This window comes from Cydia splendana, chromosome 3 (assembly GCF_910591565.1).
Source record: "Cydia splendana chromosome 3, ilCydSple1.2, whole genome shotgun sequence".
NCBI lineage: Eukaryota > Metazoa > Arthropoda > Insecta > Lepidoptera > Tortricidae > Cydia > Cydia splendana.
In genome coordinates, this window is record NC_085962.1 from 16660227 (window position 1) to 16678446 (window position 18220).

At 38.7% G+C, this 18220-nt stretch overlaps 2 protein-coding genes across 2 annotated transcripts in view; both read left to right on the plus strand.

Moving 5' to 3' along the window:
• Nucleotides 1–18220, plus strand: part of LOC134806906 (cytoplasmic dynein 2 heavy chain 1) — a 113419-nt gene that overhangs the window by 24968 nt on the left and 70231 nt on the right. Inside the window, exons 26-29 of the mRNA XM_063780329.1 lie at nt 15686–15899; nt 16640–16885; nt 17107–17477; nt 17574–17715. Of these exons, the coding sequence (XP_063636399.1) occupies nt 15686–15899; nt 16640–16885; nt 17107–17477; nt 17574–17715 (973 nt within the window). The remainder of the gene's footprint in view (nt 1–15685; nt 15900–16639; nt 16886–17106; nt 17478–17573; nt 17716–18220) is intronic.
• Nucleotides 5707–12118, plus strand: LOC134806565 (laminin subunit beta-1). The gene has a single exon (XM_063779872.1). The coding sequence runs from the start codon at nt 5809–5811 to the stop codon at nt 11155–11157; it is 5349 nt and encodes a 1782-aa protein (XP_063635942.1). The 5' UTR covers nt 5707–5808; the 3' UTR covers nt 11158–12118.

Here is an 18220-nt window from a genome sequence, read left to right on the forward strand (position 1 = left end):
TTATAGTAGCGGATGGTGCTGGGCCTAAAATACGGCGTTGCGTGAACAAGAGATTTCCTTTGGCAGGATTGGTCCTTAGGACCCCAGGGTGGATTTAAGAAGTGGAGCCACCGAGATTTTTGATGTAAATTTTTAGGGGGGGGGGGGCTCTCAACTTGATCTTGATATCTATATCATTTAAGCTACTAGGCCAAATTTGGTATCGTTTTCGTATAAATCGGGGATGCCGAATTCATTTCTGATATCATAATGACAGCATTCCGAAGTAAAAACACATAAAATATGAAAAAAAAACTTTTTTTTAATTCCTCTTCACGCTTAAACCGCTAAACCAATTTAGTTAAAATTTGGTACAGAGATAGTTTGAGTTCCAGGTAATAACATAGCCTACTTTAAATCTCAAAAATCATCCTTTAAGGGTGTGAAAAGGGAGGTGGAAATATGTATGGGGATTCAATAACCGCTGAACCAATTTAGATAAAATTTGGTATAGAGATATTTTGAGTCCCGGGGAAGACCATAGGATAGTTTTTATTCAAAAAAAAATCTCTTAAAAGTGAAAAGGAAGGTGTAAGATTGTATGGGGAATTAATAACGGCTGAACCGATTTAGATGAAATCTATGTCTACATCTTTGATTTACTTGAAAATATAGATAGATAGATAGATAGAACCTAAACTTAAACAATTATTAACATCAGACGTCGCCGACGCTTAAACCCCCCCCCCCCCCCCCCCACCTGCATCAAAAATCTGGGTGGCTCCACTTCTTAAATGAATCCTTGGGTCCTAAGGACACTGAGCACACTCAACTAAATGTATTAATGTTACGCATAAAACTCTTTACGAATAATTTTTCCTCCAGCTGAAACAGAAAGTATTTTCGAAAATATTTTGCATAGGTTGTGTAGAATAGGGTAGGTTAGGTCAGGTTTGTTTTATAATTTTTCAATAATGTTAATAGATTCAGCACAATAACAATGATGCGAAACGAGTTTTATGCGTAACATTACATTAGGACAATCAATTATTCTGCGACCCAATATAGACCCGTATGAAGCAGTTCCTCTGTCAGATTAGTCCTCTGTGGCATAACAGCCCGATATAGAATGACTACTCGAAATAGACTCGCCTTCCTTGTTTACGAGACTATTTTCTGAGGTGCCCTTTTAGTTCCCTTTTTTAGGTCTCAGTACGAAAGTCAGACCAAATTGCACTGATATTTGTTCAGACGGCTTAAGATTATTTGAAAAATGTATTAGTATAAGCTCTAAGCTATAAGCTCGACATGTAATGGACTTACTTGTCAATCGTCTTTCATGGATTTTCTCTTATTTTAATTCCTTCAATATTTTGCTACGCTCAACTTGGTTTACTTTAAAATATTTTTACTGTAGTATTTAAACATAACCGTTTAATTTGGTGTGATAAAACGCAGTGATTCGGCGGCACATAGGCCGCTTATCAGTCGACCTCTAACACCATAACCGCCTTTTCAGAATGAACCCGTATCGTCCAGCGTTCATTCACAGCAAGCAAGATTTTTATCGAATTATTTATGGGTCTATGACGAGCATCGCGACAAAGAGTAATCGTCCTTAAAGATTGAAAAAAAAATGATTATTTCATTTTCATGCTTCTAATACGTATTAACACTTAACATTAACTAAACCATCCTATTTTATCATTATTAAATGTATGTATTATTGTGTAATATGAGAGTTACTTTAGTTTTGACTATCTTAACTAGTGGCACTGTGAGTAAAATGTATAAAAAGACAAGTGAATCATCAATAAAAATATAAGTATTAAGTAATATAAATATTGTAGAACCTGCCTACAAAATTCCACGAGAATCGATTGAGAATTTTTTTGGTACAGCCTGGCAAAAAAGAGTAGAAATTAAAAAGTGGCAACATTGTAGTGTCGTCCTGTTCTCTTGTATATATTGATTTGAAAGGGACGACACTACAGTGTTGCCACTTTTTGATGTCTACTCTTTTTTGCCAGACTACCTAATTTATTTTATTTTAAATTCCTGCTCCAAAAAAATCTATGCACAACACATAGCAGGTTACTATGTCAGTTTATATAGGTACCTAATAGAAATATTCTTATTATGTAAGTAGGTAGTACTATGTACTTGTAATACAATTTAACTTGTTTCTATTCAACTTGACTCTGATAGTGCGAGGTTATCGCCGAAAATGTTGAAACGGATACCATTGGTCTATTAACAATGCTGAATTAGAACTATGTATTTAGTTAAACTTTGATTCTGAGGTTTATAATTAGTTTAAAATACAATTTTATCAATTTTTACAAACGCTTCACCCGCGTGAAATACCACGCTTTATGAGCAAGTAGGTATGTATGATAAAAAAAATATTCGTATTTCTTTTTCGTTCGCTTTAAATAATTCGGTAAATGTGCTTGCAACTTTCCCGTGACATTAAGAACCCCTTACCATAATACGTGAACGACAGTGACCTATTAATCTGAAAATGCCAAAAGACTCGTTTTCTCTCCTATAGTGGTAGTGATAACTCCGTATTAAGCTGGATCGCTAAAATTATCTAACTAACTTTTTTTACAAAAATAGGTAATTGAGTCTATCATCAATCTTACTCTTCAACAAAAAGATTCAAATACGAACTCATTACAATTTGTGTAAAATAATCATCTCAATTTTATGTTGCACGAACACTAATTAGGTACGCTACCCTGTGAAGTGAGAACCCGTAGGGTCACTTGCGTGGTCCGAACCGGAATGTTCAATGCGTTTTAGTAATGCTTTGTTCCGTCAAGGCCTACTCGTATGTCCAGTTCATTGATCAAGGGTTCCTTTACCCTCACAATGAGACCCTCTATTTTGCTCTGCTCATTCTTTATTCAGGCAAACACTAAGTATAAGTTTACAGCTACAGCCAAGACACTTATACTGTTAAGTTAATACTTATGTAGTCGGTATTATAAAATTAAGTAGTACACTTGTATTACACACATTATACACTTTTCGAATTATTTCTAGAATTAAACATACTTATTATGTATTACTAAGTTACATAGAGATATTAAAAAAAATCTGATATTAAGTAACATCTAGGTAGAGTTTTAAAAAATCCTAATACTACGTTGTAGGGACGGCCACTTGTCTGCGAATATGTCTGCGTTTTGGACTGTAGCTATGAAGTTATTTAGTAATTCTATTGCTCTAATTCTCATGACAATTTAAATTCGATCTCTCGTTAAACTTATTTTCAGAGGGCATAAGTTATTCTCAAATAAATTATTTTGAAAGTTTCTCGAGGAACGAAATCAATGCTCTATGCACTTCCTGACTCGGATGAATTACACCAACAAACATACCGGTCAAAATCAAAAATAGGGGTTTAATCGCACAGAGGTACATTTTTTCTAAAATTTTGCGTTTACCTATTCAAGTGTTCGCTTGGTATTTATCTTGATATTAGGTTTGGACCCGGGCCGAGTGCTTATCGTGGACGGATGTGTAGGGCGGAAGGCCAACGGCTCTGTCCTGTCATTCACTGCCACCCACTTCACTAAGTAGTGACCAGTAAACGTCTGGCCTCCAGCCACGCAAACTAGTAGGAAACCTCGAGTCAAGTTACTCTAGGGATGAACTCACAGTCGAGAACAAACTGTGCTGTGAATAGCTAGGCTGCTGACAGTATCACACGAACCGACTGACCAACAGCAACAGAGAGCCCGCCATTTTGTGTGTTCTCATTCCGTTTAACTACTTACCTAATTATTTAATTTATTTAATATTAGGCTGAATGAGGCAATAAATGTATTTACTTACTTACTCAAAGTTAGAGATGTGCATCAAACGAGGAGCTCATTTTAAATTGAACATTAGATTGTAATACCTACGTTAACACCAAATAAATAATTTCTTTTTCTAAGGTTCTAGGTTTATGATTTGTATCCCGGTGATAATAACTTCATATTAAATTTGGCAAATCCAGACAAGTGAAGCAGTAAAATTGCATACAGAATGCCTTCTACTACCACGCACTTAACCTTTTTTTACATAAATAAGAGGAAAAGGGAAACCGCCGGTTTTCCATATAAACGTAGTCCCCATTTTTCTCTCTGGACTGGATATTAACATTACAGAAAGTGTGTTTAAGTACACCATTCTATGTACCTACCTATGTATATTGACCATAGCGATGCCCCTCGTTCGATTTTTTTTATTATTATAAGAAAAACCAGTACCTATCATATTTTTATTAACTCTTATGATAATTAAAAATTCGAAATAGAATCTAACGACCCCTTCGATGTCTTTGAATATATAGATGTGGTTGATTTGCATCAAATTGTGTCAACATATTTTCACTAATGTTAATATCCAAAATAGGGACTACGTTTATATGGAAAGGCCGTTTGGGGCGATCGTCCACTTTCGTCTTTACTTACTAGATACATTTTGTACATATTATGGGTATTGACAAATTTCCTATGCGCGCTCGAACAGACCAAGTGTGATGAAGTGATAAAATACGGGCTGACCTATAAAATAAACTAAATTATTCATGGTCGAAGTGCAATAACGCTTAAAGCAACTAACATTGGATAAAGGATAAACGTCATGAAAACGCATGTTAAGTAGCGCGTGGAGACAAGGAGAGAGCTTGTTGCCATAATAATGACCAAAACAAAAAAGCGCATCCCGAAATGCCGTGTTATTTTTGTTGCTTAGTGCCCGTTTCGGAGAACGGCACGAGCGGGCGCGGGCGGGAGCGGTCGTCGCCTCGCTCAGGGCCGCATTCCGTCCGCTACTCTATTCACTGACTTCAAAAAAGGGCGAGAGATCGATTTAGCTGACAAATCGGCATTTCTATTTAAAGTTGTACCAAATTGTTTGTGTTAAATTGAGAATTTTTATATTATTTCTACTCAGACAGAATCACGAGTCTTTTTCCATTTTTACTGACAAAAAGTGTTCCCAAAGTTTTTGGTCTGTTTGGTTACGATTTCAATACAACCTTCTCTGACCGTTACAAAACGGACAAAAAATTTTTTTCTTAAATTTTGGCGACACTTTCTTGTAATTAGGATCGAAAGAGCTCGTGATTCTGAGTGGAAATAATATAAGAAATCCGAAATCTAAAATGCTACTTTAAATAGTAATGCCCAAGTAAGTATGTACCTATGTACTTATGTTTCACGATGTACCGGACGTTAAAATTAAGAACAGTAAAAATATAGAGTGTCATTTCATTCATTTCATTTCATTTCAAAAATTAAAATTAGTAAAAATAAGTTTTTTCTTTGTTTTTAACATTTCTTAACATAAATAGGTAGGCACTGTTTTCTTTTAGAATTTGTTTTATTTTTTACTTTAATATATCAGTTAAATGGATACTTCAGTGTACGATCCACAATGCTATGAAGTTGTTCTAGTGAAAAACAAAAATCATATTTATTATATTATATTTTAGCGCTGGTGGCCTATAGCGGTCAGAGCGGGCGACTTTCAATCCGTAGGTCGCGGGTTCAAACTCCGGGTCGTATCAATGAGTTTTAAGTACGAAATATCATTTGATATTTACCAATTGCTTTTTGGTGAAAGAAAACATCGTGAGTACGTCTCTCACTCATATTTAAAAGCATTATTTCGTGAGCCTTTTTGATAAAAGCTCTCTCGGAGTAGGTCCCTGTGTAAGTAGGGTGTAGCGGTGGGGTGGGCGGGGTGAGGGGCGGCGCGCGGCGCGAGAGTGGCGCGGCGGCCGGCAGTGCAGTGAGCGGCGCGGAGGCCCGCACCTACTCGCCCGCCATGGCTCTGCGCTTGATCGTCGCGTGTGCGCTCGTCGCCACCGGCGGCGCCGTCTATAACCGCGAACGCGACCGTCAGCGCAACGACCCGCGCCTCCTGGATCGCGCATGCGAACTCAGTTCTTGCTACCCTGCAACCGGCAACCTCCTCATCGGCCGCGAAGGCAGCCTTTATGCCTCATCCACGTGCGGCACTTACAATCCCGAACGATACTGCATTGTTTCACATTTGGAGGACCCAAAAAAGTGCTTCTGGTGCGACTCCAGCAACAATACTGTCGGCCGGCCGGATCTTAACCATAGGATAGAGAACATTATCTATAGATATTATCCTGGAACTCGTAATAAATCATGGTGGCAATCCGAAAATGGTAAAGAAAATGTTACGATCCAGCTGAACATGGAAGCGGAATTTCATCTAACGCATGTAATCATAACGTTTAAAACGTTTCTCCCTAAGGCTATGTTAGTGGAGAGGTCATCCGACTTTGGAAAAACATGGAGCGTGTATCGTTATTTTGCATACAACTGTGGCGATGCTTTCCCCGGAATTCCAGAGAGGACGCAGCGCTCTTTGACGGAAGTTGTGTGTGAATCTCGTTATTCTACTGTCGAACCGTCAACGGAAGGCGCCCTTATCTTTAGAGTGATACCGCCGAATATTAACATCACCAACCCATATTCTGAGGAGGTCCAAAACTTGTTACGCATGACTAATCTTCGCATCAACTTTACCAAACTACACACCCTCGGAGATGACTTATTGGATAATAGGCTTGAAATTCAGGAAAAGTATTACTATTCGATTTACGAAATGACCGTGCGTGGTTCTTGTTCTTGTTATGGTCATGCGTCTAGATGTTTGCCTTTACCGGGCGTGAACGCAAGGGGCAACATGGTGCATGGTCGCTGCGAGTGTACACATAACACGAATGGACTCAATTGTGAATATTGTGATGATTTTTTCAATGACTTACCGTGGCAACCGGCTGTAGGAAAACAATCTAACCCATGTAAAAGATGCACTTGTAATAATCACGCTACAAAATGTCATTTTGATGCCGCAGTTTTTAATAAAACTGGGAAAATAAGTGGCGGCGTTTGTGACAACTGCCAGCATAACACTATGGGTATAAATTGTGAACGTTGCTTGCCGAAGTTTTACCAAGATCCCGATTTAGATAAACAGGACCCTGAAGTATGCAAGCCCTGCGACTGTGATCCCCATGGCGTCACAGATGAGGAGATTTTGTGCGATGACGAAACAGATGTCGCCAACAACAAGACCGCCGGTCGTTGTCTATGCAAAACAAACATGGATGGCGCGAGATGCGACAGGTGCAAAGATGGTTTCTGGAATTTCGATCTTGCTAACCCAGATGGCTGCGAAGAGTGCACATGTGATAGATTAGGAACGATCAACGAACGAGGATGCGACCCCAACACTGGCATGTGCTTCTGCAAACGTCATGTAACCGGAAGGAATTGCGATCAGTGTCTTCCAGAGTTTTACGGCTTATCGGACTCCAACGACGGATGTACGCCTTGTGATTGTGATCCCGGTGGTGCTCTGGACAAAGAATGTGATGTGATAACAGGACAGTGCAAATGCCGCCCAAACGTGATTGGCCGTCGGTGCGACCAACCTTTGCAAAACTTTTTCGTTGGAGCTCTTGACTCAATAGTGATTGAAGCCGAGTCGAGTCAGTGCGATTCACAAATAGACGATAACGCTATACAAAGTCAACTGTGCCATGTCGTTATTAGGGAGAATTATCCAGACGGGAGGAAGAAACCGTGGACTGGACCTGGTTTCATGAAAATTCCGGAAGGAAGTACATTAGTGTTTGTTGTTAATAACTTGAAAACTAGCATGAACTACAACATTCTGGTAAGATATGAACCTCCGTCTGATAACGTCAATTGGGAAGAAGCTACCATTTTCGTCAAAAGGCTGCAGCCAATAGACCCAGATTCTCCTTGTGCTAATGTTCGTCCCGAAGACGATACTATTCATACAATTTTACCGGGAAAAGAGCGTAGTGTTTTAATAAAACCCGCAGTTTGCTTAGAAAAAGGTAAAACCACAGAAATTCGTATATATTTAGGCCGTCAGAATGGCTATACATCGAATTCTAGGGCAACTGTACTAATAGATTCCATAGCTCTAGTTCCATCATTTGACGATATACCTTTTCTCAAAAATGGCAGCATTCAACGTGAAGAGTTTGATCGTAATAATTGCGGTGACCCATACTATTATAGTTTATACCGCGAAAACATTTTAGAAATCTGTAAAAAGCATCATATTAGTATAGGTTACATAATAAGAAATGGATCTGAACCATGCCAATGTGACCCAACAGGATCCAAAAGTCATCAATGTGATCCATATACAGGCGATTGCCAATGTGTTGAAAATATTGTAGGTGCTCGATGTGACCGGTGTGCTCCAGGCACGTATGGTTTTAGTAAATTTGGCTGCAATCGTTGCGATTGTAACAGTATTGGTTCTCTTGATAACTTTTGCGACGCTTTAAGTGGACAATGCAAATGTAGGGCTAACACATATGGCCGTGCATGTGATTTGTGCCAACCTGGTTATTTCAATTTCCCTAATTGCCAACAATGTGACTGTAATGGACACGCAGTTGAGTGTGACGACAAAACTGGTGCGTGTTATGAATGTAAGGACTATACCGAAGGCCACCGATGTGAAAGATGCATAGAGGGTTATTATGGAGATCCGCGTCTTGGTATTGATATAGCTTGTCGCCCTTGTCCATGTCCTGGAATTAAAGGTGATCCTTTTAAGAGTAGTCATGCCGATAGCTGTGGACTAGACCCGGAGACCAAAGACGTCATCTGTGACTGCAAAGAGGGCTATTCTGGACCACTATGCGACGCATGCAATGACAATTACTATGGAGACCCTGTCAAAGGCACGTGTGAAATTTGCGAATGTAACAATAATGTGGACTTAACAAAACCAGGTAATTGTGACCCTGTTACTGGAAAATGTTTAAAATGCTTACATAACACAGCTGGAGACCATTGCGAAATGTGCCAAGATGGTTACTACGGTAATGCCTTAGAACAAGCATGCTACAAGTGTAACTGTTCGGTACTCGGTACGAACTTCACCAAAGGCAACTGTGACGGTTTGACTGGACAGTGTCATTGTCATAAAAATGTTATGGGCCTAAATTGCGATCAATGTACAGAAAATCATTGGAGAATCGCAGTAGGAACTGGATGTGACCCTTGCGAATGCGATCCTGTCGGCTCAGTTTCGCCTCAGTGTAATCCGTACATAGGAAAATGTCAGTGCAAACCAGGTCATGGGGGTAGGCAATGTAACGAATGTCAAGAAAATCATTGGGGTAATCCAAATATTGAATGTCACGAATGTGAATGTGATTTAAGCGGAGCTGTGTCACAACAGTGCATGCGAGATAATGGATCATGTGTCTGTCGGCCTGGTATAGGTGGATACAAATGCGACCTGTGTGCTAGAGGCTATCTTGGACAAGCACCTAACTGTTATCCATGCGGAGAATGTTTCGATAACTGGGATGAAATTATAAGCAACTTACAAATACAAACTGAATACGCTATCGGAAATGCTAGTAAAATAAAAGTTGTAGGGGCTACTGGTGCATACACAAGAGATTTTGAGGAAATGACGAAAAAACTATCTGAAGTAGAGGGTCTTCTCGACAGCTCTAAGCTTGGACAGGCAACAGTCAAAGAGCTTTTATCTAATGTAACGTACTTACAAAACCAACTGGCCGATGCAGAAAAGAAAGTTCAAGACACTAGGAACAATCTCAACGATATTACATCCAAAATCAATCTGGGTAATGTCACACTTGACGAACTAAGATTGAGTATTGATAAGTTAAAAGCAAAAACATTAGATTTGAACAACAATGCTACAAAGTTACAAGAAGCTAATCTAGAAGGTGCCCTTAATTTAACTCGCGAAGCCAAAGAAAGAGCAAACAAAGCCGCAGATGAGGCTGAAAACGTACAAATATTGATTGCCAGCACTGACAGACAAATAAAAAACACAGATCGGCTGCTAGAAATGAAATATGCTAGCTTTAATACCACACAAGCAGAAAATGACAAAAAACTGTCTGACTTGAAAGAACAACTGAGGTTATTAGATTCGCAGTTTCCGAAACTAAACGAAAAAATGTGTGGGCAAGAGACTGACAGTTGCGATATTTGCGGAGGAGCAGGTTGTGGCAAATGTGGTGGCATATCGTGCGATCAAGGTGCCGTCACCAAAGCAGAACAGGCTTTAGACTTCGCGAACAAAACTGCTCATCGGATCAAAGAACATGAACTTACGGCTGAAGACTTGTTCAGGTCAATAACGCAAGTAAAGCAAGATTCTGTTACAGTCCGAGTTCGCGCCAAAGATTTATTTGCTAAGGCTGATGAATTCAAATCTTCTGCAGAACGTGTTACTAATGAAAGCCAAGATTTGACAGCGGAACTGAGAGAATTTTTATCCAATACTTCCAATACACCAGCTGATGTGAGAACCTTAGCCGACGATATAATGAAGCTTTCCATTAGTGTAGAACCACAAGAAATAACGGACCTTTCACAGCGGATTAATTCTACGGTGTCACAGCTCACAAATATTGAAAATATAATTACTGAAACGAAACCAGATTTAGAGAGAGCTAAAGCCCTTAATCAAAATGCGACAGCAGTGCATAAATCCGCAAATTTAACACTAGAAATGGCAAACAAGGTGTTAAGTGCTTTAGATGAAGCACAAGCCGCTCAAGATGCAGCGGAAGACGCAATCGACAAAGCTAACAGCGATATACAAGCTGCAAAGGCAGATTTAATCCCTATTGCTACTGAAACTGAATTAGCTCAGAAAAAAGCAAATGAAACCAAGAAAGAAGTAGAAGAGCTACATACTAGGCTTTCTGACTTACAGAAAAATGTTCTTAAAATTGAAAGCGATGCCGATCAAGTAAAACAGGAAGCTAATGACGTCGTTAACGGAGCTGAGGGGGCAGAACTGAAAGCTCGTAATCTCAGACACGAATTTAAAGACACCAGTGAATCTCTCACAGCAAGCGCTAATCAAACGTCTAAATCGCGAGAGAGAGCGCAAGAGTTATTAGATCGCGCAAATAAACTAGCAAGTCAAACTCAAAACCAACTCCAACTTCTTGCCAACATGGAAGAATTGTACAATGCTAATAACCAAGAGCTGAATACGTTAGAAAAAGAAATAGCTGATCTAAATATAAACATGAACTATTACCTCGCAGAAATTACAAGAAAGTCTGACGCATACAGGTCGTGTACCACATAATTATCTTGATTTTGAAAATTGGAAGAAAATTAGGTTTTCTCAATTATATTTTCTAAGAGTGCCATAAAGCTGTGTTTGACAGTGTTAGTCATCGTTTAGGAGTGTAGTTAGACTACAGTCTTGTCCATATTTTGTTCAAAGTTTGTGCCTAGTTTATGATTAACATACGAGTAATTACGTATTCGGTGACTCAGAGCTATGTTACAGTTAAATATTACGAAGTGTGATTGTAGTAGTACTCAACAAATAGTATACGTACGCATTTATTTTAGAAACAGTGAAGGGGGTGTTAAGTATATTTATGTAAAGTAGCGTCTTGAAGTTACCTCAACAGTTTAATTCTACATATTTAAATATAAACTCTATTTCACATGTCACTGTTTAAACGTTGTTTTTTGAGGAATGCTTTACATTTTTCGATAACTATAAATTGATTAGGAAAATGGAGGCTTCTTGTAATTACTATTCCAAAGAAAATATTAAGTTTTCTTAGACATAGGTATTTCTGTTCAAATGTAATTTAGTGTGTACACCTACATTATAACTTTTGTCTGAAATAAGAGTTTCTGTGCCTTACTTAGTTTTAAGTAACTTATAATTATTTACATATTATGCATTTTCTGCCGTTGCACGATTAGCAATTAACTATCAGAATGTGTGAGTCTTGTTAATACATAGTTGTTCGTTGTACCTAATAAATACCTAGTCTGGTAAAATGTTAAATCAACATAATATTGACATTCTGTATTTATAAATATTAAATAATGCATTTGTTATGTGATGCTCCAGTCGGAGAAGGCTTTGCAGTGTATGTACCTACTGTAGCATCTATTAACTATAACCATCTCTTAAGGCTGGCAGCCTGATCCTGTTTCTGTTATGTTTGTAACATACGGGGCACTTATACTTAACTATATAAATGTATATTGTAAAGTGATGTTAATAAAATATTTTCTAAAAACTGTTGTATCTGTTCAACTTTAATTCCACTGTCCTGTTCTAGCGATGCCATTGCCTTAACGATTGCCAAATTGCCATGTTATAAAAAGCTCTTAAGAAAAAATATAGGGTCTCTTATTTTCAGTAGTCTAGACTTGCCCGCAGCCGCACGTGAGAGACTTGAACAATTTTATTTAAAAAAATTGCCATCATGCCTGAGTAGTATCGTTAGGTATTATTAGTGTTGATAAAGTAAATTTTTGATATTAGCAATTTTTTTGTAAGATGGTCAGACCTGGGCAAGTCTCTCGGATTCCTCAATTTATCCAGTTACTCTCTTGTCAGGTCAATTGTATCCCATCAAAAACATTTCACGTAACATGCAAGTCGCGCAACTCAGTTCTTCTACTACAAAAAAGGTTTGAGACGTATAGTTAGGGAGGCGAGGTAGCTAAATGGCGTAATTCAACGGCGCCGTCGAGACCTATCAAAATCGAAAGATAAAATAATTTCGAAAAGAAAAGCTCGTATGGCAAAAACCATTTTAGCGGTGGGTTTGGCGTGTACGGTTTTTCAAAAATGTTAAAAAAAACAGTTACTTGGGCATTCTCGAGCGCGTCAGATATTCATACTACGTATGCCCCGAGTGCCTCTGATAACAACGGTATACTAATCTGCCGGTTTGCGTGGTGGGGGTAGGCATATAAAGTAGTCAAAAATGCAAAAAAATTAAAATTACTCGAGCGCGTCAGATTTTCGGAAGGGGTGTTAAGTAGGCCCCAAGGAAGCTTCCTTTAAAAAAACTGACGATTTCGGCGTGACGATAAGTTACGATGAATTTTTGAAAATGCAAAAAAAAAAGTTTTTTTGAAATACTCGAGCGCGTCAGATTTTCATAGGGGAGGTTTATCTCGGTATCCTGAAAGCATATTTTTTTAATCTGACAAAAATGTTGGTGGGTTCGCTTAATCTGACCGAAAAAGGTTTTTTGGTTTCTTTTTTTTCCTTTCTTTCTCCTTGATAAAACGGGGAATTTGAGAATGACAATAAAATTACCTTTTTTTGTTTATTTAAACTTTTTTTTTGTAAAATGTATCGTTCGCGACTTATATGCCGCAACGCGTTCTTAGGAAGACGAAATGGCTCCTCCACACTTCCGGTCATGCGGAAACCGGCAGATTTTGTATTTTTAGTAAGTTTTAGATTATATTCTTCAAAATAAAAAAATAAAAAATCGTGCTCGAGAATGCCGGATTAACGTTTTTTTTTTACAAGTTCGCGACCCTATAACTCGGCGGCGTCAAGGACTTATCGTCAGATTAGTTAAATTTAGTCTTTAAACACTAAAATCAACCCCCAATATCTTAATCTGAGGCGCTCGAGTATTTCAGACTATCCATTTTTTTTTACTAATCTGATCGTCTATCCTAGGCGCGCGTCACTACATATAGAGCTAAATACTTTACAAGGTTGTTCTATTAGGTCTAAGGTATCTCTCATATCTTAAACTGCCACGCTCGAGTATTGCCGAAAATTCCCCTATTCGCCTCCCTAACCAGTAGGTAGGTACCTAATAATGTTAAACCAAGTAGATTATTTTAGTCAGTAATTATCATTGTCATAATTTGTGACGTTCTCAATCAAAAGGATGCAAATGGTTTTCGGAGACCCCTATTCGTTTTAAAAGACCTGTCCAACAATACCCCACACTAAAAAGAGAGTTCGTCTTCTACAAATAGGTAATTACTATAAAATGCTGGAATATTTTTTGTTTTAAGATTATAAATTATAAACGATAAAGCTTCGCTCATTTTGATAAGGAACCATAACCGACATGCCTACTAACATCCGTTTGTAATATCATCATAGACTACTGGGTGGTCATTTTATACACATATATGTCTGCATTATCTAGTGTCATTTTTGAAATGCGTGGCCATGGAACTATAATATGTATCATATACGAGCTGTGCAATAAGCATCATACATCGTCTCTCAATACTGCAGACTCACGAATCTCACGATACACAGACGTCGATCGCCTTGCAAACAAATCACAATCAGGTGCTGACGTCAGGAACGCATTGAGTAGCGTCAATGTTCGAAGGAGCAGCGAATTTCTGCGTGACACCGTGCGCCGCCGGCGGCGTCAACTGCAGTTGCGTCCGCGGCCTCACACCATAAATCTACTTCAGATGGTCTAGCTAGCATGAGTTGCGTTCTCGCGCGCGACTCCATACCTACATCAAGCGTGACTTCAAGTATCGACTCGCGCGCGAGAACGCAAGTTATGCTGGACCGGCAGGTCGTCAGAATACCTATAGCAAACACTTTTTAGGGTTCCGTACCTCAAAAGGCAAAACCGGAACCCTTATTAAATACTCGTGCGTCTGTCTGTCTGTACGTCTGTCACAGCCCATTTTCTCCAAAAGTACTGGACCAATTAAGTTGAAATTTGGTACACATATGTAAATTTGTGACCCAAAGACGGGCATCTTACGTAAACAAATTAATTTTAAACATGGAGGCCACTTTTGGGGGGTAAATGAGAAAATTAAAAAAATAATGTTTTTAAACTACATATATCGTATTACATATCAAATGAAAGAGTTCATTTTGAGAATCTCAAATATATTTTTTTTGCAATTTTAAAATAAATACTTTTGAAGTTATTTAAGAAAATAGCCAAAATAATACCACCCCCTTATCTCCGAAACTACTGCAATGGGCCTAATTTTTTTTTTTAATATGCAAAATAGTTCTTTACCTATAGATGACAGGAAAACCTATTAGAAATATGCAGTCAAGCGTGAGTCGGACTAATTACTTAGTTTTTGATCCGACCCCTACGGGTTTTTTAAAGGCAATTCACTCGCGTTTCACATATAAAACTACATTTTTTTTAAATTGGGTAATGTACGGAACCCTTGGAACGCGAGTCCGACTCGCAATTGGCCGGTTTTTTACTATTGTCTCCAAATCGTTGACCATCAACCCAATCAAAAGAGGGCCGAATATGGAACCCTGACTGACACCCGATCCCGTGTGATAAGGAGTTGAGACAAGGCATCCATGTTCACGTTCAGTGTAGCAAAAATATCAGTTAAGATGTCAAAGAAATTGTCAAATAGACTAATTTGTTTGGCCCATGGCAGTTGGGCGCTACTACGGTCGTGCACATAGCTAACGGGAACAAATTGTATTTTTTAGAGGCTGATGATTCATAAAAAGTTTAGGAACTTTGGTCCAAATTTGTCTACATACTTAAGTATTATGTCTATTATAATTTGCTATTTTCATTTGCCTACCTACTGTGAGTACTGTGTAATAATTTACTGCCGATCTCTATAATTTTGCAATTAGTACAAACAGCAACAGTCCTAACTGTACAACGGTGGACCTTATTACAAAAGGCATAAGGTCCACCGATGTACAGTTAATAGTGTGGGCGATGGTACAGTTATGAGTTTTTTGCTAAATGTTCTGTTATTATTAATATAATCAAGTAGGTAGTGACGTAAGTACTAACATTAATGATCTGCTAAGCGTAGGTATACATTACTCAGCCATTCATGGACGGTCTTTACAGATGGTTATACCTAGAGCCGATCCTGTCCAACGATGAAGGCGAGCTCGGCATAAAGTTCCGGAAGGTCGACCAAGGATTTCGACAGGCAACACGCATCTTCGAGGCGGACCCTAGGCTTTCGGTGCTGTTGCAATCGGCCCGTCTGCAATCAATGCTGGATTCCATTTCAGAGCAATTACATGCTTGCCAATCTGCACTCAAACAGTATATGGACGTTAGTATTACCAGTATGTTGTACGTCTAGACGAGTCTGCCCTACACTACTTCTTAGTACGTAATGAGTAAATGTACGAATACTCGATAAACTTTAGAAATTAGCCGAAAAAAAGCTTTTTAGGGTTTCGTAGCCAAAATAGCAAAAACGGAACCCTTATAGTTTTGTCATGTCCGTTTGTCCGTCCGTATGTCACAGCCATTTCACTCGGAAACTATTAGGTACAGTCACCACACGGGATTGTTATGCTATTTGGGGTTCTTGCTAAATTTAAATTTCTATAGCGTAAGTATTGAACAACCAATTTAACCCCTAAATGGCGCAATCGCAGAGCGTGATGATGAGTATTTTGATTGAAAATTAAAAAAAACATATTACAGGTTGGCACTCCATATATAGGTACCTACATGTATCCAAAAGTGAATACTTTTGGAAATAATACGGAACCCTCCATTAATGTTCATAAGTTATATACTTATATTTATCAAATGTTGTCTCTTTCGCGCGTTATATATTTTAACAATAAACACCCGCAAGTTGCTTACCGCGGTTTCATTGACCATGATCATGCATGACGTAGCGCCTTACGCGTTATAGCTATTTCAGTATTTTTAATTACTATGCTGGTTTTATTTGGTTGCTCATCAAATTCGGATATATGTACATGCACAGCGATTTTATAGACTGTTTAAATTTTTATGTTTATACTATCGTCCTACGGTACCGGTTAATTATTTTAGGAAAAGCGCTCTATCTTCCCGAGGTTATATTTTCTGAGCGATGACGATTTGTTGGAGTTGCTCGGCCAAGCGCGAGCCGGGGCCGAGGGTCGAGAGGCGGTCATGCAGACGCATCTGAAGAAATTGTTTCCGGGGACCAGTGGAGTGCGGCTGGGGCCGGGAAACATATCGATTACGGCACTGTGTAGTCTTTACGGCGAAACGTTCCAGCTGGACCACCCGGTCGACATAGATTGTCCTGTCGAGGTATATTATACTTTATAAGGTTTTTATTGTGGTTGCCTTTGAGTAAACTGGGGTTTGTAGTATACTAAGTTATTTGAGTACTTTCCCCACGCAAAATTATGAGCGTAGTATATTCAAGAAAAATTGGTCAGTTTGAAAATTTATAATTCCAATAGCATCCCATTGATTAAAAAAATAATGATTTAATGAAGTTAGCAATCAGTTTTTGTAATTGCTTGCAGGTTTGGCTCAAGAACCTGGAAACGGAAATGCGTTCATCTCTAAAGAATATGACTATAAAATGTGTCGTTTCCAGTTCTCTACAGGAGCAGGATCCATTTTCGCTACCGACACAAATACTTTGCCTAGCTCAGAACATACATTTTACGGAACAAGCAGAGAAAGCTATTGTTTCGAAAGATCTTCACAAATTGATGGGTAACATTGAGAAAGAGAGTGCATACTACGCTGCCACTGAAACCGAGGAGGAAAGCGAGAAGCAGAAACGGCAGGCACTCCTCTTACAGTGTGCTTATTACATTAATGTGGTTCGTACACTGATTAGCAACAATGTTGTTGCTACTAGTGATTGGCTGTGGCAGAAGCAACTCAGGTACCGTCGTTACTCGATACCCATTCTATTTATACCGATTTTATATTTTGTTTAGGTACCGTAAGCGATAGGAAACTATAAACTATTATTTTTTAGGTTCTACATACAGAGTTCCAAAGACGTTATTGCTAAAATGGGATTAGCTCAGATTTCCTACTCGTATGAGTATCTCGGGATCAATACAGGCCAGTTTGTTCGAACCGAATTAGCTGATGAATGCTTTTTGATACTGACTCAGGTGAGTTAATATCGTATAGTCAGTAACAAAAGTAGCTAAGCGGGCGACAATTTTGCTGTCAAGACAATAAGACCGCGTGCAGATCACTTTATCCACTTTGCACGTCGCGGCTCCTTAGCCACTTTATTTTATTTATTTATTATTTATTATCAGGCAACTACGGCCCATAGATACATACCTTACAAACTAACATACATACAATAGTAAAATCTTACAAGCTAAAAAATTATTTCTGCGACACGGCGGTTTTCAGTTGTGTCGCATGTTCCGGTGTAGCTGCTGACTGTAGGTTTATTATATGCTCCATCTTGTTTGCAATGCAATCAGTTTTGTTGACATCAGTTTGGGTTCGCGTGTTGTATGTGTGACACCACAGCGCGTGAATGTGATTAAACAAGGATCATAGCATTATTACACAGAAGATAATCTACTGGGTGATTACGGGATCACAATACCGAATGACAAAGTGCGATGAAGACAGATGTACTTAACAACATTGTTCACG